Genomic DNA, 24,103 nt, shown 5'->3' on the forward strand with positions numbered 1-24,103 from the left:
AATCAGATTATTATTTAATGTGGTAGTTCTAAGTAATCCAAGCTACAGTTAGAGACTGAGCCATTTATGTATTTATTTTTATTTTGAATGTGCTAAATGCACTCCTAAATATTAACGCCATGTTGTTTGTCAGTGCCTCATATGAAAAAGGCCTTTATCGTGTACAGATCAAATGCCATTATTCATTATTAGAACACCCTTAATAGAAGTGTGTACGTTTTAAAGAGATATTGGTGTTTGTGTGTGTGTGTGTGTGTGTGTGTGTGTGTGTAGTAATGTCTGCTCAGTTTTGATTGACTCATAATTGTTAACATTATAATTGTACTGTCGCTAGTATCTTCATAAAGACTATAATGATGCGGTTTAGAACGAAATAATTTGTCTGGACCTTTTGGTGTAGCAAATATATGTGTAGCTTATGTGGCTCACCTAACCCTACACTGATTGTGTTTATGGGGACTCTGAAAGCAATGCAAATTAAACATTAAGTAATTTAAGGTTAATTGGAAGTAATGTCAAACAACAACCCCCCCACAAAACAGTGCTTAATCAGTAAATAGCTGAAGATTTAATTGATTCACAAAGGTGGTGTAGTTCTTTGATATGCAGTGGACAAAGGAATAAGAATTGTTCCAAAATCCTGCATCTTTAATAATTTACAGTCTCCAAAAAAGATCACATTCATTAACCTTGGCATTACAAACCAAATCTTTGACGAGCTAACTCCCCCTGCTCGGCACAGCTTTCTTTAGAAAATGTTTCTATTCCCCTAAAACCTCCAAGCAGTATTGAATCCCTGACAGTGAAATATTACACATCAGTCCATCCGGAGCAAATTGTTGTAAGCAGTACCTTAGTCTTTTGAGTCTGATTTAAAGGAACATGATTTCATTAATATGTTTATCTGTGGCTGTTTGCAAGCATCTTTATTGCAGTTGCCATCAGAGATTAAACCGGTTGCTGTGTTCTGGAGGTCTTCCCGTATCATTCTCACAGAACAAGGGGAGACAGATAGTATACTGAGAGAGACTTGGACGATAATTTGAAATACAATGAATTCCGATTTGAAATCCATATATTTTTCTTTTTAAATTCACTTAACCTCAGAGAGATTTTGGAGGTCATGATAAAAAGGATTGTATTTTCAGAGGCATAGTTCCAATCAGGTACATGTAAACCTACAGTAATACTTGGACATGTTGCGAATAGAGTTTGTAATGATAACATAATCATGTCTGGAGCATTAAAAATAAACAAGGTCCTATAAAACAATCCAGATGTTTGATTAAAGTGTTGTTGCTGTTGCTGTTTTTATAAAACATACTGTGGGTACCTGCTGGTGTGTTTTTTTGATACTGAAAACATTTATTCTACCTAAGACTTGGAGTCTTGGGGTATCTCAATGTTTGTTTTTCCCTTTCATTGACAGTCCAACTGTGCCCAGTATGCAGCTGACAGGAAGGAAGAGGAGAAGATGTGTGACCATCTCATTAGTGCCGCCAAACACAGAGACCACGTGACTGCCAACCAGCTGAAACAGAAGATCCTCAATATCCTCACCAACAAGCACGGTGCCTGGGGAACCCTGTCCCAGAGGTAAGGGCCAAGACTGCAATTGGATTCTCTTTGGAGATGTAACATCCCTCCCTCCCTCCCTCCGACACTGTTTCCAGGCGTCAGGGTGGGTTGTCATTAGCTGTAATTTTCCTGGTATCCAGTCGGGTCATGCTCCAGGTCAGCAAACTCAATTACTGTACAAAACGGCTTAATCCCCTGGAGATTGCTGATTGGCTGCCGTGATGGTCATATCAGGGGGATGTTGTGTGGCTATTGGGCTGTTTCTTGGGCCTGGTGTCCGGACACACAGCCAAACACTCTCACACACATAAGAACACCTGGCTAAAATTACAGCACCCCTAAGGCATAGTTAAACACTAAAGCACACTGCCTTCATTCTCCTCAGGACAGATTTCTCCAAGGAAGAACTTTGCTTTTATATAAATTGCTTCAGTTTCTATTTAAGGGCTTAAAAATATCATTTTTAAAATGAAACACCCGATGGCAACCTGGCTTTACACAGTTGCTCCCCTGCAAACACAAGGAATTGTTGAACGAATGTGAAGTCCATGCCTTTGCATTAGAAAATAGCGTGACCTCAAATGTTGTGTGAATATAGCTGAATGGTGAGGTCCAGTTAAATTAGAATTTGAGTGAAGATCTGTACATTCCAGAATAGTTTGGAATGGCCTGATTTTCAATTTCTTCAAATTATAAAAGGTGTTGAAAATCTTAGATGTCCTTTCATTACCGGTGGCCACGCTGTGTGGGACTTCAGGGTGAGATATGTAGCTTTTTTGTTTAGATATTTTTGAAAGGATTTTAAATAAGAGTGTTGTGTTTAAAGTAAAAAAGGAACAGAATGGTTGCCGAGCTGGTTCTGGATATATATTTGGTTGTTGTGGCGTATTAAGCTGTCAGTTAAGCAGAGAATATCCAGGATGCGGGTAATACGCAACCCTTCTGGTAGAAAAAACACATTGAATAATGTTCTCAACATTTGTAATCTGTGACATTACAGGATCTTAACTTATTTCATGAAAACTACAAATTAGTTATTCTTTCTTTTCCATTTTGACCCTGAATTTTCTTAAATCCTGATGTAAGTTTCTAATTAGCAGTTAATGTAATTAGCCATAAGGTGTTTGGATATTCAGCAGTATTTTTTAATATAAAACAATTCAATTAAACCATCATAATAATAATAATAATATTATTATTATTATTATTATTATTATTATTATTATTATTATTATTATTATTTCCTGAACCACAACCCCAAAATTAGGATAGTCATAGGATAGTTTTCTTTGTATGTTTTGTACATCTGTTTAATATATATATATATTTATTGATTTGTAGTATTATTATTATTTTTACTAGGTAACTTTACAAATGTTTTTCTTCCAATCTGTCTAACTTAGTGTAATGTAAATGTTATTTGAGGGCAACACTGTTTTGAAAAGCTCCAGTTACTGACTGATTATGAATCATTTCAGCACTGCTTTGCAATAGATATGTTTGTAAGTGAAAGCCCAGGAAGGGCTGTAATATAAAGCCAGTGCGCTCTCTGTTATATATGTGCTGTGTATTCAAGCAGACCAGTATGGCAGTGTGACCGTGATGCACGCAGACTTGTATTAAAAAAGGGAAGGTGAGTTACATCAGTCATTTTGAAAAACATGCTGACAGTATTGTATTTACAGCCTGTTCATCATCCGGCTAAAAAATCCCTTTGAAGTTAACTCTTACCAGTGCATCGCTATCTTTGTGTTCATGAGATTAAAACAGCCCACACACAAACTTCAGAGCAGAGATGTTTGTTGCTCAGGCTATCATGTCAAATGTAGTACTATCTGAAAACAAGGACATGCTTTTCTATTTTTATGTTGTTGTTTATTAATTTTATTTTATTTTTAGTGTGGACCAGAACATTAAATGTTTTTTAGAAAAAAAAAAGATCAAGCTACAATAAAGCTACAATAAATGTTAGGCATGTTTATGCTTCCTTAACTTATACACTAGTTATCTAGTATTCCAAATAATATGGAAATATGATTTAAAAAATAATGTATTTTTTTTTCTCTCTCTGAAGAGATGATATGTGCAGTCATTATGGGTAGGATTTAAAACTGCTTTATTCTAACACTTGGTTTTAGGGTTATTTCAATTACAAACATGATCAAGTTGTCATTATATAATACAATATAAATATATAAATTAAATCTAAGTCATTGTATTATAGATATTGTCCCAGGGACGAATTACAAAATGTAATGAGAAATGTGCGTTGTCACATGAGAAACCAATGCATTTAAATCAATAGCTCATTTTAATTTGGCCTTGATCTGTGAATATCCATCTTACTTTTTCTTTTTTTCCCCCTTTCCTTTTTTAATGGGGTCATAACACTTGGGAGGGGACGAATCTGTCTATCCCCTCCATGCAAATCGAAATGAAATGATGTCACAATAGCCTTGCTGAGAGACGGGGAGATCCATTCAAAGTGCACATCATTCATAATTCGGATTTCTCAGTTCAGAGCGAACAAGCTCGCAGACAAAGCCTTCGTCCAGGATCGAAAACATGACTAACCTTTAGGGTTATGTTAATGCCTTATGAAAATTGTGGTTTGCCGTTTTTAAATTGATTTTTCCAGTCGGTAATAATGGCCGTGAATCCCCATTGCCCCAACGTGCCATATTGTGAAGCCATCAGTCAGCAAGAGGCTGAGGGGAATAGAGCGCTATTTATATTTATGGCATCTTAAGTAACAGTGCACAACCTTTTCTGTGGGTACAGAAAATGCTTGTTTTGCTGTCATCTCTACTGGCTTAATCCAATGACCTTGACACTGCTGCTGTCCTGTAATGTTCCCTCTGGGTACTTAAATAATGTAGATGAGCTGCAGAGTCTCCCAATTGCTCGAGCTGCAGGAATGCCGTGCTGCCAGTCCGTCAATGGGCAATTCTTTTTCCATTTCCCATATTGCTCTGAACTCTGGGGCCGCCATTATGTCATGGAGTAAGACTAGCTAACCAGGCATAATTAGATATGAGAAGGGCAGTTCCAGGAATGAGTGAAAGAGAGTGTGTGTCCCATCATATAGAGCACAGAGAACATGTCTTTCTTATGAGACTACGCTCAGCTGTGTTTCTCTCTGGTAACATATAGTGATAGAATAAAGAATGTTAAATAACTAAACAAAAGTTCGTTTTACCAGACTTTGCATAGAAAAGAAGTAATCAAAGCTTAATTTAAATTGCTGTATATTGACATGCTAACAACGCAAACTAATTTTGAAGTCCCCACCCAATGTTTATTTTTCTTGTAATCTCTCACTTTTGAAACTGAATTACCCTCTCAGCTTCAGCTTGTGTTTGATGGTTTTCAAAAGCACAGAAGTTTAGAACGTGTTTAATAATATTAACACTGATAAAATGCTCCAATTTAAAATGGCAACAACAACAATAATGGTATGGTCTGTTGCCACATGCTACCTCTGTGATGCTGCTTCACAATTCCAGATTTTAAAAAAAGATACAGGAATCTCATGTCTTGTAATAATGCCATAGTTCACATGAAAGACAGAAAGGGAATTCGAATTCCTCAGATATATTCCCCAGCCCCTTTCATATTTAATGTAGAAATCCACAACAATTCATATTCTCCCTCCAGCGTTCCTCTCGTTTTGTTTGTGTTTTTTTTTTCTACTCTTTGAAAGGTTAAAAATACAAACATTGCTATGGTTTACTGCTAATCTAGTTTATTATCACCCCAGAGCATGTACAGTCAATGTCACATATTTTATATATATATATATATATATATATATATATATATATATATATATATATATATATATGTATATGTATATGTATAAATATATATATAAAGGACCAAAGTATAAATATTGTTTGACAAAATATATTGGTTTCAATTCCCCGCTACCAAATTTACTTATTCAAATATTTATAGGAAACATCTGAGCAGCATTAAATTTGCATCGAAACAAAAGGTTATTGAGCCACGGTGCATTGTAAATTATACAGTAAAACTTCCAACTTCAAATTTTAATGGTAACCTGCTGGAAAAGAAAAATGATGCAATATGTTCATGAGCTCAGGGCAGTGTTGCAGTCGAGCAGCTTAGTCTTATTCAATGCTACATTAACTTTTCCATTTATGCTGCTCTTGTAAAATATAAAGCCCTGAAGCATTTTGAAGTAGCTGTCTATTATGTTTGTGTGTGTGTGCGCGTGTGTGTGTGTATGTCTGTGTGTCCGTGTATAGCGGTTTCCTTAATGTTCAAGCCCTTTCCCTATTTTAAACCTTTGACTGTCTGCTCAGCCAGGTGGTTTCGACACTTTTGAGATAAGGTGTCATTTTGCGGTTGGGGAAATAATGAAATCGTTACTTTGACACTTTTTGGCTCGGTACAGTGTCAGCATCTGGAATACATATCTGTCCTGTGTCTTTGATGATTCTGTCCTTGAGTGACAGTTAAGGGGTTAACGGCAAAGCCTGTAAATGAAGGTTCAGGATTTGAAATTTCACATCAAGGAAGCAACCAGTTGAGAGAGAACTTTGAAATATTTTTTTAAACATGAGAGAAAGCGTGCACCTGTGGAAGTCCAATGCTTAACTGCGTTTACTTAATTTGCAAATAAATGATACATGATCAGTAAGTAAATAAACAGTTGAAAGGCTTTTATGTTTAGAATATTAAAATTGCATCAATGAAAAACCGAGATTCTGTTACCGTAGTTGTTTCCAAAGCATGCATTTTCTGGCCATTTAAACAATTAGCAAATAACCAGATCCCACAAAATGAATGTTTGCAGGATCATACTTTATGCTTGCCTGATGATGAATGTCCTGGTATTGAGTCGGCATCAGAAAATCAATATTTTTCAAATTGAAACAGTATAGGTTAGTATTGATCCACGCAACTAAATCAAAACGAAAGGCTTTGAACCGCTCTCCTGGACAGCTCGCTACCCAGTAATGGCACACTATCAATTTTAGCTTTCCACTGATAAATCAAGTTGAAAATTGGATGTCAGATTTTTTTATACTAAAGGAGTGATTTTCCCTGCCCTGTCTCCCCCTCCTTGCCTGACCTCTCTGGATGGGTTATAAAGTTCAGCACTGCCACGAGGAAGGAGATGTCAGAAGTGGCATTTGAATTAATTTGAGAATAATTTATAAAGCTCCAAAACACAGGAGCATTCGAGATTGTGTACATTGCGGCCCCATTGAGATCATTATTGAGCTAATGCCTCCTTCGGTTTAATGGAAGGATACATGGGGATCGTTTCCCTCCTGCAGAAAACAGATATAACCCAGCTGTTGTTTTCTTCTGCAGTAGAACCAATTTATCCATTAGTCTTCAACTCTCTGCTCTTACTGAGCTAATTCAGGGAGGCTTCAGTATATTTGCTCACATCGCAGGCCAGAGAACATATGAAAAGGTGCAGGCATTACATTTGCAAATGCCGGAGCATTTCTTTCAGGTGCAACACACACACACACACACACACACACATGCACACTCACACACACACACACATATAGCTAGTGCAGTTGAACGCACATGCTGCTGTTTCAGATCGAAGTGATGCATGTTTCACCCGAGCATTCGCCGGGAGATAATGAATCATGGCATCTCTTTATATGACTGAACAGATGCAGTGAAGCTCAAGCATCCCCCTTTTAAGTACCTTTGTTGGTGCAGGACCCACACCCTTAAGCGAGGTATGGTTTAATTCTCAGGGTTCACTCTGTTTATTAGAGTCGGCCCGCAGCCCCAGAGCCTCCGACTCACATCCTATTAGAGCTCAGAGGCTGAGGGGAGCTGGGCTGCTTCAGCACCGGGAAAGACTGACCTTCAAGGAAAGCTAAAGAGCTGCAGGAGAATTAATGTCAACCCACACAGAGAAATCGGAGAGATGGAAGTGTGTTCAGCCAGTGACAAGTTGCTTTTGTTATAGCAGAAACACAAGGTAAAATATATAAATAAATACTACATTAATCGACTTTTCCATCGGTTATTCTCAGCTGCTCATATTGTTTTTACAGTGGAGTTTTTACAAATTGTTAATAGTTTTTTTTATTTAAGATGTTTTGGTGATTTTGTTATGTCAATACATATACAATGAGGCTAAGATTTCTATCTTGACTCCTCTGAAAGTCCTGGTTCGCTCTTGCCCAAAAATTGACCATATCCTTTTGAATGTGCCTCCTTTTGTTTTGAATCCCAGCATGTAGTATATGTTAACCACACTACTATCACTGGACCACTTCCTCATCTCAGCTCTTAGCACATATGACTTTGTACAGACCTCCCTAAATTAAATGTAATACAGGCCAAACGAGGTGAGGGAACACCCATTCCTGTGTTTGAAAGCATCAGCGTTTACGCAACGGTCTCATTGACAGCTGACGAAGAGCTCTATGCTGGATTCTGTGTGGCAGGCCTTAAGTTAACCTGACTAGGTATTGATTGTGAAGTTTTCTGTTGTATAATTACTTTTTGCTGGAGAAAAATGTGGCGAGTATTGATCCGTGTGGAAGCGTTCGAATAGCCGTTTCCCTTGACTAACAGTGAGTTTCATCTTTCATCTGTGATAAATGGTATCAATCTGGCCCAGGATAATAACTTTGTGATGGAATGAACCCTTCAGTCACACGGCCCCCACTGAAACGCACTTCCTCCAATCTTGTTTGAAAGGGTTATCAATTCTAATAGCAGCCTGTTAGGAGACAGGCATTGTGGGTCGGGGAGATGTAAACATGTCCAGGGTGAGTATCAGATAGCGACTGGGCTGCAGCTTCTCCTTTGCACTAGACATAAATCTATATGGAGCTCATTTTTGCAGAAGAACCAGCTGGTGGGTGTAAACAGGAGTCGGGTAGCCAGGCCCCTTTTTGTGCTCCAACACAAAACGCCCATGGATGTTCCCAATGGGGGTAAAGCATGCAGGACCTTGGTTAACAGTGTTTGGTTAGCAGCAAACAGTACCTTCAATACCTAGTTCCAGCTGTCTCCATACCCTAGGGAGCCGAATGCCCCTTTCCCCCCGAATCAGGTGTGGTATATGACATAATTAATCTCCTGACAGTTAGGGAGAACGCAACTAGCGGTTTTGTTAATAGACCAGCCAAGTAAGGGACTGAAGGACAATAGGAAAAAAGCCCTGAAGTAACCCCCTGAATCTGCTGAATAGGTTTTGAACACCCACCTGCGCTTACAGACCCTCATTTGCCAGTGGCTCAGTGCTGGATTTTCCATTTCTTTAGCTGCTGAGGCCGTCTGTGTTTTTAGTGTTTGAAGGAAATCGATCCTAGTAGATGCCTGCCTTGCTTTGATTTTATTTATTTTATTTTATCAGCCACGCTTCACGCAGTGAGACACTATCTTTGTGTAAAAGTTGCAAAGCACACAGATGAGTCATAGGATGTCTGAATAGGTCCTGAAGGCTGTAGTTGGCTCTTTCCACCAAAGTCTACCTTTGTTATAGCTAATCTGTCTTCTTGTGCATAGTTTTGGAGTAGCATTGGGAGAATGGAAGTAAAGCATTGCCTTTGGTGTGTTGTGGTTGTGTATGCTGAATAGAATATATTGGTGGTAGCTGTTGCGGTGTACTTTGATGGCTGCTATCTGTATTCTGTTGGCCTATTGCTTCGGCCAAGTCTCACTGCAAACTGCTTGTTTGGTTGCCTGTGTCATGCTGTGCCCCTGGAGACAGGAGAGCTTTATGCAGTTTGACACACTTCAACAGGACCGCCTGCTTTTTGATCCTCTGGTGTGCAGCAGGCACCTTAATTGGACAGGTAGCATCACAGAAATGTACACGTAAACATAAAGCAAATTAGCTGACAATAACTGTTTTTTTTTATAATACGAGTTGTTTTTTTCTTTCCTTCTAATCAAGGGTGAATACTAAAAAACTAAATCTGGCCAAAAAAATAATTACAAATTGACTGATTGTAATTCAGTGCTGTTCCACCAGGGAAAATGTATTTGTTTTGGTTGCTGAATAGATTGGTGCAGTAAATCATGCAAAGGGTAATATTAATTAATTAATTAATTAAATACAAACATAAATTAAACCAAAGGTAAGACAAAAGAGAACTGTGTGCTGAAATTATTATCAAATATTTATTGAAGGATTGAATACCAACTCCAAGTGTAGTCTGTATTGCAAATTATTAATGTTGCTACATCTTCTAGACGGAGCCCTTTGTTCTACCTTTTCATTTCATGCCTTCTCACCATTTGTTCTTGACCTACACATCGCTCTTCCCTCAGGGCATTCTTAACCTCGTTGCCTGCCCTAATTATCCCCAGAGAAAGGTTAATTCACGCCATCATCAATTTTAAAGCTGCAGAATCGAGCTAGGCATTACTAAAGTAGGCCAGATTTAACATTTAAGAGGTTTACATAACAATGGTTACAAACAGCCTGTGAGGGGCTGATGCAGAAACATTAGTTTTAAAGTAGATGGAGTCTAATGGGTTTCTGAGCGAATTCATTACAATTCCAGAGGAGAGGGCATATAAATGAAGGTCTGCCCAGGAATATCAGGACACCTTGGCCCAGTTCTACCTGACTGCACACTTAAAGAAGTACACAATATTATAATAAAAGATCACTGTGCAGTAGAACAATTAAGGCACCACATTTTTCTTATGTTGCTTCTAGATCTCTTCATATATATATATATATATATATATATATATATATATATATATATATATATGAAAGAGCAAGAGGCTTGCCAATGTCATAAACTATGGTAATGGATCTTATAACTACAAACAGGACTTTCTGTATGGAAATGAGGGATTTGCTTTAACCTCTGGACTCTCTTCTCTTATTTTAAGTGAATGGATATACTTCAGTGTAACTCTCATTCCCAAAATAAATATTTGAAGCCGTGCTGACGGTAATTTTATCCCTGTGCTCTGCAACCAACGTATTTTTCAGTTTGACTTTGCTGATGATGATGAGTAAAGCATCAAATCCTTAAAATGCTTAAAATACTTTTTTCTTTGGTTGTTTTCTTTTCCGTAATTTCTCAGTTGTTAAATCTGAACACTGCTAAAGCTGCATCCCGATGCAACTTCAGACATCAGTCTTTGTCGGGAGACGAACATAAAAGGAAATGGGAAACACTAAGAAGCTAGCCTAAAGAAAATGGAAGGTGATTGGTAATGGCGTAATCCTAATTCAAGCTCAAAGTCTGCCTTTTAGCTGTTCATATCCTTATTATATATCCAATATACATTGATATATTTTCATTGTTGTGCAACGCCAAGCACTATTAATTTTAATATAGAGCATCTGCTTTGTTGTTCTACAGTAGGGCAGCTGAAAACAGAGCCTTACCACAGAAATGTCTGAATTAAAAAAATGAAAAGCTGGCTTCGTACCCTGCCCCCCATCTAAAATGATCCCATAAACCCTAATTTTCCTGTGGACAGCACTGTACTTAGTTACCCTGAAACAGAAACTGGACATCTGAATGGTTTTTGTAAAACGTATTATTGTGCAGGTCGAACAAAAACTAAAATGATCCGCCAAAGTGGCCTTTCTTTCAAGATAAAAGGTGGAGAATACCATAAAACACAGCTGTGGTGGCAAAGCAGTAAAAATGACCCAATGGTTGGAGTCCTTTGTTGAATAATATTATTCAAACAGTAAACAGGCAGTAGGTTTTAGGTCATTTCACGACAGCTTGGGAAGAACTGGATAAAGGTCATTTTCAGCGGTTGTACTTGGCTAAATAAATGTGAAAGGCTAAGCAAAGGAAATCTAGCCTTCCAGTGTTCAGTCATAAATTTTACCTTTTGCACTTGTGGGAATTCTCGGTCTGTGTCTGCCTGCGAGGCACTGTATTAAATTAGTCTTTTTTTTCCTAATGTTTCTGTTGCTTATAGACGCTAACCTTTCTCTGCTGATCAGCCCTGAGTATATAGGCTGTTACTTTATTGCCCTCACCGAGGACAGGTTAGAATCCATGTCCGCCTGAATCTTGACCTAATCTAGTTCTTGTTTTCTGGGTTGTCACAGCTGGCCTTTCACTGTTCACAGCTGGATAGTGAAATCAATGCTGGGTTTTGAATGAAGATGAAAAAAAAGGCGAAAAATGCAGATGAAAGCCATTCTGATCACAGAGTCATTTCCCGTCATTTTATTGGGCCTTTTGGTGTTTTTTTTACTAGAAATCAATGTTTGTTCATCAGCCATCAGAACTGGTGAATGTCACATTTTGAGGACTAGCACAGAACCCAATTCAAGAATTAAAGAATTACAAAAACAAGACAACAATAACTTTGTAGTGCTTTAGAAACGCAGTGCAAAGATTACTATCTTTAGCTAAAGGCACAAAAATACAAATTCAATTGGATCATTGTAGTGTTTTTATTTATAGCTCACAGCCCGTGTCAAATGTTACTGTCGCGAGCAGCGGAGTTGAATTCCCAACTGTGGCAGTGTAAATGTTTAAAGTCGTCACATGCCTCCGCCACACAAACGTTTAGTCGTCTTGTCGTCTGCTTGCCCATCACGTTTTCTACATGTATGTTCTTCCCTTCGCTTTTCGATGATGATGAATGCAAATGTTAGTGTATTCTCCTAATCATTTCTTTTGCTTCCTTTCTGTAAGCGTAACTTTTTCAGCAGTGGGGTTTGTGCACTGAAATACAATCTAGCCCACTTTTGAACAGACTCGGGGAGGTTCAAGATGCTTCAACAGGGGGATTAGAAATGGACTTCTCCCTCTCTCTTCCTCTCCCTCTCTCCATCTCAACGTTGTCTTGAATAAATGTAAAATCAATGGGGTTTTTTTCATCGCAGTGCCATTTGAGCCTCGCGAAGGCTTTGTGCAAAACTGTGATTACACATGCAATGGAATCGATGTAGGATCAGTATCAACTGAGTACATACATTAATTACATAAAGAAATAACATCTTAAAGGTTGTTGAGGTGAAACCTAAATGCATGAGTCTACTCTAGACTATCATTTTCACCCATTTCTTTAATAAGCATCTATTCATTGCAAATGTTCTGTACTTGAAGACTGCCTTTCTTATGGATAAGGTTACGAGTCTCATTAATACAGTACAAATGGACATAAGGAAGCAGATTTTGTTACTCGTCCATTTCTGATTCTTGACAGAAGTTTATTAATTACAAACTTTCTTAGAGTCTGTTGGTATAAAAGAAAGCCTCACCCACATAAACAAGTGACACATTTATTTAATTATTTTTTAAATGTACTTAAGTCTTATTTTAGGATTTGATGACCCCCTGAAATATAAACGGGAAAAATCCTCACCGATTTTAAATCTTTTCAACCGTTTGCCATTGAGCAGTCCCTGGGATTCATATAAAAGAAATGTCTGTTGACGCTGATATAGCTGACGTCTTCAGCAGCGTAGTATACAAATGTTTTCCGGTATAAAACTTGTTACTTTGGTATGTCCAGAGAGTGATTTGAGTGTGAGTTTGTGATGTGTTATACTCTGGGGGTGTTTCATTGAAATGCAACATTCACTGCTGGGCCACTCCACCATCCCTTACTTCCCGTTTCAGGAGGTGGTCTGGGAGAGAGCTGGATGTCTAGAAGATCATAGGGCTACAATGACGTTGATGAAAAACAGCCCTTTACCCTTTTTAAATAGTTCCTGCTTTGATTACAGACATTTATTATAATTATCCAGAGATTAGGCTGTTGTTATAGAATCCTGTAATGGAACCATTTGAAAGGGAATATAATGGTGCTTTATTGAATTTTTTTGTCTCTCTCTCTCTCTCTCTTCCTCCTTGTTTTTTTATTTTATGCAACGGCCTAAGAAAAGATAATGCAGTCTTTTCTTTCCAGACAAATTGGATGTTACTTACTTACACGCATGCAGTCGGTAGTTTGACTAAAAGGTCTTGTCATGTTACTATATCTGGTTTTGCATAAGTGGCTGCTGTTTCTTTGCAGAGAGGACAGAACTGCAGAGGAAATGATTAACAGTTCCATCTGATGAAAGTTTGTTGTGGCCAACACTGTAATCAATTGAATTATTTCTTTCAAAAACAAAATCGACAGGGGAAGAATGGGTCGGCACTCTTACTTGAGTCTGTATTGGACAACTTTTATGATCAGCTTTCTTGTCATTTCCAAAATACAGTCATCTGTGGAAACAAGCCACCATTAGCATGAAATTGGAGGAAAGTGTTTTTTGGAACAATTAATTTTGTAGACTGCTATTGACTACACTTAGAAATGTTAAAGCATACGATTTCCATGATGAAACCCAGAACTTGGCTTTTGGCTTTGGTATCCGTTGTCCTGCATGTGAACCAGTAAATGTGTACTGGAGCCTCATATGCAGTGCGTAATTATTTTATGCGTGGATTTTTTTTGGATCGGTGTAAATTAAGTAGATTTTTATTTTCATTTTAGAACTAGAATGAGATTTAGCACACGGGTTTGAAACACTTACATCTATCCACTTTTTGTTTTCTAAACTTCTTGGACCTTCAAGTTTAAATTCATATACAGACAACCTGGAGGAGGTTTCTTCATGAGAAATCTAACAATTAGCCGAATGTCATCGCATTGAGAAGCAAATCCCCAGGAACTCAATTATGTGTCCTATAATTGAGAGGCATCCTTTAAGAATAAAATTATTTACAACAACACATTGCTTATTAGTTTTACTTCTACCCTGACCACCCAGACATCCTTAGAAATGGTGTTAGCAGTGGGATCCAGTAGCCAGTAGGGGGCACTCCTAAATTCACCTCTTAAATGTCCTAGATTTACAAACCGACTGAACCCCTTGCAGCAAAGTGCCACACTTTTGATAGCTGAGAATATTGCTGGCATTATTAGATCAAATGTCCTATGTGTCAGTGTGTGAAAGGGCAAGGTTTCGGATAAACCAGCAAAACAAAACACAAAAACACGGCATTGGAAGAAGCTGAGTCAAATTTCCCTCCTTTATAGAGTAGGTTAGCATGCTTTAGTTAACACTTGCTCTTCCTCCTAAACGAACTTGTTCTGGATTAGGGCCAGGGCCTCGATAGAGCAAGGCTGGAGACTTGACCTTGTGGAAACACGGTTAGATTTCTAGGCCTGGTGCGTGTGCGCTGTGAATGCTTAGGACGGGGGGAAGTGCAATGGCCCCGAGGATGGTTTGCCGTGCTGGGTTCACACAGATGCTTTTTTGCTTTAATAATTCATAAATCTATTCATTTAGTTGCTAAAAAAAAAAAAAAAAATGACCTTGGTACGCTTTGTAGAGCGCAGCTGCTTGTGAGAAAAAAAAAAAAAAGCTTAAATATTTTATCCGTACGGGTATGAATAGCGAGTGTGAGGGGCTTTGTTAGCCGACGCCGACAGAAAGTCCAGTGTTAAACAAGCACTTGCAGTCAAATGTCAGGCCTTCGAGTTCTCCGCTAAGATAGACAGTGCGTGCTGTAATTCTGCTTCCTTTTTTTCTGTAGTACCGATAAATTATTCCCCATGAAATGTGAGGGACAATAATTCTGACCTAGACACCCCATATCACTCACTTTCACGACTGCATGTCCCAGGAATGTACGAGGGGCCTTTTTTTGTAATTGCTATGACATGTTTGGCTTTGTGACCTCCTTTGTTGAAATCTTTCCTGGACAAATTTGAGTCATATTTATTATCAAGCCCCCAGAGGTAGTACATTTAGTAATAAGTCCACAGTACAGCTCTGACTGTTTTTTTTTTTTTTTTTTTTTAGAATGGAATAAATCAGGACGACATTGGGACGTTTTATATTATTTTGTTGTATTTTGTATTTAATTGTTTTGTAGTGGGAGGGTGTTTAATCTGTTTTAAATTATTTCCATTTCATTTTGAGCCTAGCTGTGCCATTTGTACGGCTTTAATAAAGGGGTTGGGAGAATGGTGTGCATTCCATGCTTCCCTATGGAGATAAGTGTAAAATTCCGTTCCACAAAGCAAACAGGAGTGAAATTATTTAAATGCACATGAAAAGGTGGGGATACATATATATTTTTTCTGCATTTATCACCAAGCACTTTAAGAACTAAGAGCAGCCATAAATAAAAGCGGCCACGTCCTGTACTGATAGTTTTGGTTATCGGCGTTGGAAAATTAGCTTTTAAAATGCAGTTTCAAATCCATTCCAGTGATTGATGGGCGATGAGACTAATATATTTTGTGTGCTTTCTGTGAGGCTTCACTTCCACATTTTTTTTTTTTTCCATGGTGTACAATTGGTAAGTAGAATGTGGAAGTCAGGGAGCTAATTATTACTACAGATTGCAGCACTGATGAATAGTCTGTCATTGGTGAGCTATGAAGGAAGTGATTTATGGGGCTTTGAAATTCAATGTTTGCCCCATTACAGATATTGAGAAATAATCACCTTTAATGGAAGACGAAGAGGAGTGATGGCGATTTAGATATGTTACACGGCTCTTGTCCTTAAACAATCACTACATATTACTCCATTATTAGCAAACAAATAGTAATAAAATGATTTGTTATGAGGTGGGATTTATCAAAGCTAAAAGCTACATCAGTGTATGCAGGATTGGCATGTATCTAAAATAATACCTCCACAATCTAGACTGGGGATGTTTTAAAAGCATTGGTATTTCGTATTCTTAAGTTGTCCATTTTTACATGCCTGTGTTTGTTTTATACCATCAAGGAAGTTTTTAAAAAAAAAAAAAAAAAAAACTAAATTCCCACTGTGAGGCACAAACCAAAAAATGTATAACAAATCGACATGGAGCTCTTAACTACAGAATCATCCTGTTTATCTTTGGTGAGGATTACAATACCATTTCTTGCTGGCTTCCTACATGTGGCCGAGATGGATTTTGTTTTGCTCATGAAGTCTGTGTCACGTTGTGTGAGAGTTTCCAGAGAAGGGTCGTCTGAAACTGCAGTAAAATGTGTTAACACTGGGTGACAAATAGCATGCGCAGGACTGGACTTCTTCAGTGCCACGTTTAAGTTGACCCAGCGCAGGAGCCAGGCCTCGGGGGCAGACGAATTAGACCTTCCCCAGCCATTGCTCATAGCACGTCGTAATAGCGTTAATCCAATGCCTCTATCTGACCGTCTGGTTTCAACGTACTTTCCAAGTGGTTCCCTAACCTCTGAAGGCGCGTCTGGCCGGGACCACCCTAGCTGTAGAGCACTTAATAATGGCTATCCTGGCACTGTACAAATTGGACTGTGTTGACCGCAGTGTTTAAATATCATGGGTTCCCTTTCGGAATAGCACCGCCAAAGTAGGAGCACATGCGCCGAGAAAAGATCAAGAACCACCGATATAGGGGCGGTTATTTATGAGGGTTCAATTTGTCTTTCTTATTGGTTGTGTGCTAGTTGAGTCAGCATTAGCATGTTTTTAATTTGTTGGAAGAATACAAAAATGGCTTATTGCTTAAAAAAAGGTAGTTTCCAGAGTGGGATTTATTTTTCTTTTGATCTCAGATCTACACAAATTAAAGTTGGGCCAATACAAAATAGTAAAAACAAGTGTGCTGATGTTTGGTTCCTTTTATTGCATTGTACAGTTGTTTTAATATCAATAATAATCATCATCATATATGGTGTATGTTTTTCTGTCACTGCTATGGATCCACAACAAATGCAGGTTCGGCTTTTAAACAGCTTGTACCCCTACCAGTCCCTGTGCTTGACAGACACTTGTTCGGATAGTATCGGGTTATGTTTGGCTCACAACCAATGTCATCCAGTGGAACAGGGGACTAAGTTTAGGTAGTTCCAAGGACTCAGTCAGTGGTAAATCCTCTGTATTCAGTTTATTTTTAATGGAACAGAACTTATGTAGGCACTGCAATGAGGTAATAAGTATACATAATTGTATTAAATTGTAATCATAACAAAGTATAGGGCTCAGACACTACTTTACCAATTCTTACATATGGAAAAGGTTGTTTTGATGGTTAAGCCAGTTTTAATTTATTGGGGGAGTAAGGCTTTAAAGAAAATAAAGATTTAGAGGAAGTGAAGGGTACTGCCTTATGAGACTGCACCATTTAGTTGCCGTGCTAAAGTGTAAATGAAATGCTTTCTAATAAAGCTTTGACTATATTGCTAGTCAAACGTTTAAATTCTGTAATTTGTTTTAGAAATGTTGTGTTTTTTTGTATTCTTCCAAGTCCCTCGCTTCCTTTCACACTTCCAGCTGCCCTTTCCTCAGATTTGAGGGTTATAATCTTTAACAGTAATCTGTTCTTTGCCTGTGGCGGATTTACATTTTTTCCCCCATGTAATCTCACATTTACAATATCATTTACGTGGGTTTCGCCTTTCAGTTCTTTTACATCTTTCTTTTCTCCACCGAGCTTTTCACAATTGACAGGGGCGGCTATCGGTTTGCTGTAGTTTTTCCTATTACCAAGATTATGAACTTTTAGCAGCAGGCCTGCAAATACATGCACACACCCACTTGATTGATGTTAAACTGCAGATCAGCTATATCCGCTGTGAGCTCTGTGGTAAGTCTCCAGAGTCTCTTGATTTCTGACATTTGCAGATATAATATTCAAGGAACGAGGAGGTAGCTTGTGTGATGTGATCCCTTATAACACTTTAATCTGTTTAGACTGCCTGAATATTATGGCAGAAGAAGCTATACAATAAAATCCGTTGATGGGAGTGAAGGACTTAATTCTACTCAGCATGTCAAATCTGCAGTTGGATTTTCCTTCATGTTCGCAAATGCATCCAGATATTATAACCGTTTACTTTGGGGAAATGGATCTCTTTAGTCTAAATGGTGGTACTTTATGAATTGTTCAGATAAAACGTAGATATGCTTTACAAGCTGTAGGCATGTTGCATTAAGGCTGTCATTCCTGTGACTTGACTGGGTTCTGCAACATCTTAAATAAGGCGAGAAACACATTAGTGTTCTTTAAATCAAGGGGAAGGTTTTTTTCTCCTTCAAACTTGATTCAGTTTATTAACATGTACTCTGCAATTTATTTATTTTTTATTTTGGGTAGACTTGCTGAACTGTAAATGTCCATGTTTCTTGAATTTCTTAATTAGTCATGTGAAAGCCCTGTACAAATAAAAAATAATTAAATATAAAATATAAATATAAATTGCAGACATAAAAAAAAATATATAAAAATATATGAATTATATATTTTTAGAAGTGTATACAGAGCAATGTTAGTTTTGATAGTGGTTAAAATATCTTAGGACAATAGCATAAAACGTGTGTGTAATATTTAGGTACACTTAAAAAAAAAAAAAAAAAAAAAAAAAAAAAAGTATGTCATAGATACAGAAATTAGTTTGTAAACTATTTTCTAATAGCCCCACAATAATTATGATAAGGTATATTCACACTTCCTTCAGTGACGCATGAAATTGTCTGTGAAAATTTAAAATAATTTGCCAGCTAAGATTTCTGTCTTAGATAATCTAAGATGTGAGTGGAAATCTACCACTGCAGCTGTTGATAAAGATGAACTACATGCTAAATTGCCAGCTTACATACTGTCAGCTCTTCTTAATTTTTTGGTTTTTGTTTTTAAGCCGTCACTTTCCCTTTACGTATTTTTTATAACACAGATTCAGTAAATTAATTGCAGCATTTTTAGCGCAGGCCTATGTTAAGGAAACACAAAAGCCTTTGAAATTTCTCCAGCTAAAGAACACTTGAAGAGAAGCACTTAGTAACCTGATGCTAGCCCTGGCACTTAATGGTTTGCATTAGCTGCAAGCAATAAAATTACCCAAGGTCCTCGCTAATGTTGGAATAATAATTTACAAAGATGGTTACCACATGCTGAAACTTTTTTTTTGCCTCTTTTCTTTTTTTTTTTCAAGCTCTAATTCGGTGTTATTAATAATGAATAAAATTGCAATTTTCTTTGGGTTGCTCCAGGGGCCTTGGGAATCATTTCAATGAATATTTCAGCACATTATTTTAATCATGGCTCCACATATGCATGTGGGGCAATATTTTATGGTCCTCGGCTTATTCTGTGGAGAGACCCCCCCGATCATTAAACTGCATGCTGTCTGCGTTGAGGTTCCCTCCTTTGATTTACAAGACTTGTTAAAAAACACAGCAAAAAAAAAAAAAGAAAAAAGAAAAAGATGGCAAGCTGAGCCATTTATACTTGTAATTCGATGCTGTATTTGTTAATGGCACTCGCTGTGATTTATATCTCAAGCTGCTGCTACAGCTTTTTGAAGAAGGCTTCACTGAGCTACTTAAAGGCCATTACGGTGCTAAATAAGTGTAAGAGTTTGCTATATTATAGTGGTAAGTTGTAGCTAAATAAATAAAAGCCCTTGTCGCACAAGAGGGCTTGCCACTGCGAGTCTCCTCTTTCTGGATAAGTGAGCAATGAAAGGTGTTTGTGTCGAGAGCAGTGAGAGGAGACCCTTTTTTAACGTGTACCTACCTTGTGTCTATTTCACAGCCAGCTGCATGATTTCTGGCGTCTAGACTACTGGGAGGACGACCTGCGGAGGAGGCGGCGTTTCGTCCGCAACGCCTTCGGTTCCACCCACCCAGACGTCACACTGAAATGCTTAGAGGACTACGGTTAGTAGCTGTCTCTCCTGTCGCTGCTGAAACATGGCCTGCCTTCACCTTCGCTCATGTTGCCATCCGATTCCCACATCCTCTCAGCTCTCCATCTTCTCCAGAGGGATGTGTAGAATGGTAGAAGCTATGCCGAGTAATCCTGACACAAGACTTGTGAAAGTAACCACTTTAGTAAATTTATTCATGGTCAAAGTTTCTCGTTGGTCTTAATCATTTCGCATTTAGAAAGATAACTATCCACACTCACTGATAACTCCTGGCTGCCACTTTAAAGATCGTGGTCTAACTAACTAAAAAAAAAAAAAGACAACAGACAATGTTTCAATCCAAAAGTCTAGAAAACTTGTATATATTTTGTGGATTATATTTCCCTAATGATTTATGGAAACATTTACTCAAAATATTGAATAAGTTACATTGTGTATAGTTATTTTATATTGTTGCATTGAAAGTTAAAATAGATCCCTTTTTAAGTACAAATTATGAAACAGAGACATTCCTGCTTCCCATCAGCCATTTACCTATTTCGACTGACCTTGTTATCTGAGGACAATCCAATCTCTCATCTCAGTTTTGCCATGTGTACAACAGACATCAAAGAAGGAGTTAATTCTTGTGTTTATTTTAAGTCTGTGGTCTTATTCATTTAAACATCTCAGATAAATGACTGTTTTACTACACAGATTATGTAGCTGGTTTGTCTTGGAGAGAGAGACTGGTGCATTACTGCCCCACACTCAGAACATCTGACTTCTGTAATACACATTTTAATGTTGGTAAATATTGTAGTTAAAAATAATACAAAGGCCCAGATTATATCAGAACTTTGACCTAACTGTCACTCACAAATTACCAACCCCGTACTTCAGGCCTCTGGCAACCAAACAGCCTCCTTCTAATATGAGGTCTCTTGCAGTGAGTGGGTGGTTTGAGTTTCTCAAGTTGTTCTTTTTTGCTGCCACAAGCATAAGAAAATGCTAAACTTCTCTCTACTAAACTGTTTTCAAAATCAGACATTTAAAGCGGTCTGTTTTTCATTTGAATAAGGCATATTTATAGATGTTGCATGTGCCTCCAACAATTATTATTTCTATACTTATTGTCCACATATATATATACATATATATATACATATATATATATATATATATATTTTTTTTTTTTAACTGTTATGCATGGAAACAGATGTTTGTCTAATTGTTGATTGTCCATGCTGGGCCACCGTAGCATGTTTTTTGCTTGTAGTTTTGTGCTTTTATGCAGTGTTGATGCATCGTGACCTGCTGCCGTGTGCAGTTTTATGGTTTACTAAAGATGTAGGGCAGCTGTTCAGCTTGTTAACTCTAACTTTGTATTTAGGTTAAATATGAGATAAGATGTCAACCCTTTGCACTGGTCTGATGCTAACTAGCAGTGACAGGCAAAAGTGCTCGTACACCAGCTGTGTACTGCAGGCACCTCATTTTAAAAGCCACAAAGCAGTGTTTATCCATCCAGTTGTCCTTGGTATTTTTTTCCTACAGGACTTGGAAAGTTCCCTCACATTCTGGTGGTTCTCTTTAAAGTAGTTCCACTAATTACTTGTACAAATTAGTGTACAAATGCTTATTTAACTTTACGGTGTTTGAAGTCTTGGTTTTCGGGATTAAATGTACATTTTATTGCTTGTGTATGCTTCCAGTACAGTTGTGCATCTTTCCTAGATGAGGAAGGGAAAGCTGACAGTCATTATACATCTAAGGTGGCTTTCATATCAATGGCTTTACAGACATATTTAAAGAACAGCCAAGAGAGCACTAAGTGACAACTAGAAGGAATAACTATGATATCTTTCCCCCAGTTCCTCTGTACATCTTCCATCTAAATGTTTAATCTATATTGTACAGGCGCACCGTTATAGTATTGAATAGCACTCGCAAGTCTTCCGGCATGTGTTGATAGACATTGCACCTTTTCCTAGTGATTTGCACACACAAAAAGATTGCATCTATGGTATCAAGGATATTATTATTTTTTGTACAGAGAACAGGAAACCTAATCTTGTGCTGTGTATAGACTGCGCTTGTCACTCGTGTCAGAACCTCAGTGATTGAGAACTTGTTGAGGCCCTTATGTCTCTGGGTGATTCTAATGAGCAGAATAATTGATAAGGTTGTCATGTGAAAAGGGTTTGGTTCAGTCTGACGTTACACTCTTAGCCTCCGATGCCGAAAAGTGATTAATAAACAGTCAAGGGTACGTCTCCACTTTCTTAGTGAATTCGATCTTTCAAGTGGAAATGTAGGTTTTGTTTTATCTGCTAAAATAAAAGCGATTTATATTGTATTTTGACCACCGCAGTTTCACATTCCCTTCTGTTTTGGGTGCTTTAAAGACAGAAAAGTGTGCAAATCCCATGATTGTGTATCCAGTTAAGACTGTATGCGTGTCCCCTTCATTTTGTACATGTGTTTACTTGTATACAGTTGCAGAAATCAGCACCTTGTATCATAGTGCTAAATTAACTACAACATCTTGCATACCATGTTTCACAGAGAGGGCGTATTGTATGTTAGATCTTATTGAAAGTCAGTTCGTCACGGAAACAAAGCCATCTGAGGGAGAAAAAAAAAAGGCTATTTAAATCAAAATTTGAAAATCATTAGCGTTAGCTTGATTAGAAAGGACACAGGGACACATTATATAACTTCACGGTTCATATTTTGACAGCAGAAGCAGTTTGATTGTTCAGTTCTTGACATCCACTTTGGATAGTAGATGAACTAGGAGGAAGAAGACCATCAATATGAGGCTGCGCTGTATTTCTGAGCGGGATGGAAACTGAATGCATTATTCTGTTTACAGTTAACATCAGACGCCATGCAGAGCTTCCGCTGAGTTTGTGGACCGGGGGAGGAGAGCGTTCAGCCAGAAATGTGCATGTTGCCAAAGCCTTTTGTAGCTGCAGTGTAAAGCATTAAGCTAAATAGGTTTGATCAGACATCACACTAAAGGGCAGGCACAAACAGCACAGCACAAACACCACAAGAGCCACTGTGACAAAATTAATCAGTCGTTCCTGTGGCAGAAAATAATAAGATAACGCAGATGAGGGAAGGTCTGAGCTCCAAGGGGATGAGTCTGCGCTCCACCTGATTTATCAAAGAGTGTGTCTCCCTCCATACACGACCTTGAGAAACCAAAAAGGCGTCAATCTCCCGCTCTCGTCGTTACTGACTGGAATATTAGTAAAATATGACATTCGGTTAACCTGGCTTCATGCTGTTAAAGTCAGACACCCCTGAACTGAAGCCTTGTTTAAACCTCTAGGGCCAGAAAAGCATTCTGTAAAAGGGTTTGTAAAAATAGCATTTCCTTGGTTAAACTTAATCTGTGAACAGATTATCAAGTTTATATATATATATTTTTTTTTTCTACTAAGCATTATATATATATATATATATATATATATAATGCTTTCTCCTCCAAATCATCTATTCTTCATTTTTGCCAAAGACTTTTCTCTTATTATTGTTACTACAGCATATCATGTGTTAGTTTTGCAGAATAGCTATGAAGCCATAATACGTATGGTTGAAAAGACACACAGTTCTGAGACTGTGGAGAGCTAGTACTGGGTGGATATTACTGATGTGCCCAAAAATGGGTTTCTCGCACTGTATGACTTCATGTTTGGAGTACTACTTATATTTTCCTTTTTTCTTTTTTTTTTTTTTTTAGGAAACTGGTTAAAATGTAACGTAAAATAATAACAAAATAACCAGGGACATTCAGCTGTCATTAAAGCGGAAATATCACAGATGTACAATCAATCGCTTTCATATTTGATCAGTTATATATATAGTGATGTATGCCACCGCCTTAACATGGGATTAAGGCCTTGTTCTGTTACTCAGCCATACAGAAATGATAACTGAAACCACATGA

At 37.8% G+C, this 24,103-nt stretch overlaps 1 protein-coding gene across 1 annotated transcript in view; it reads left to right on the forward strand.

Moving 5' to 3' along the window:
• The window catches only part of nbeaa (neurobeachin a), a 320,946-nt gene that overhangs the window by 187,194 nt on the left and 109,649 nt on the right, over positions 1-24,103 (forward strand). Inside the window, exons 37-38 of the mRNA XM_066699758.1 lie at positions 1,430-1,596; positions 20,049-20,173. Of these exons, the coding sequence (XP_066555855.1) occupies positions 1,430-1,596; positions 20,049-20,173 (292 nt within the window). The remainder of the gene's footprint in view (positions 1-1,429; positions 1,597-20,048; positions 20,174-24,103) is intronic.

The sequence above is a fragment of the Amia ocellicauda genome, chromosome 3, assembly GCF_036373705.1.
Source record: "Amia ocellicauda isolate fAmiCal2 chromosome 3, fAmiCal2.hap1, whole genome shotgun sequence".
In the NCBI taxonomy this organism is placed as follows: domain Eukaryota; kingdom Metazoa; phylum Chordata; class Actinopteri; order Amiiformes; family Amiidae; genus Amia; species Amia ocellicauda.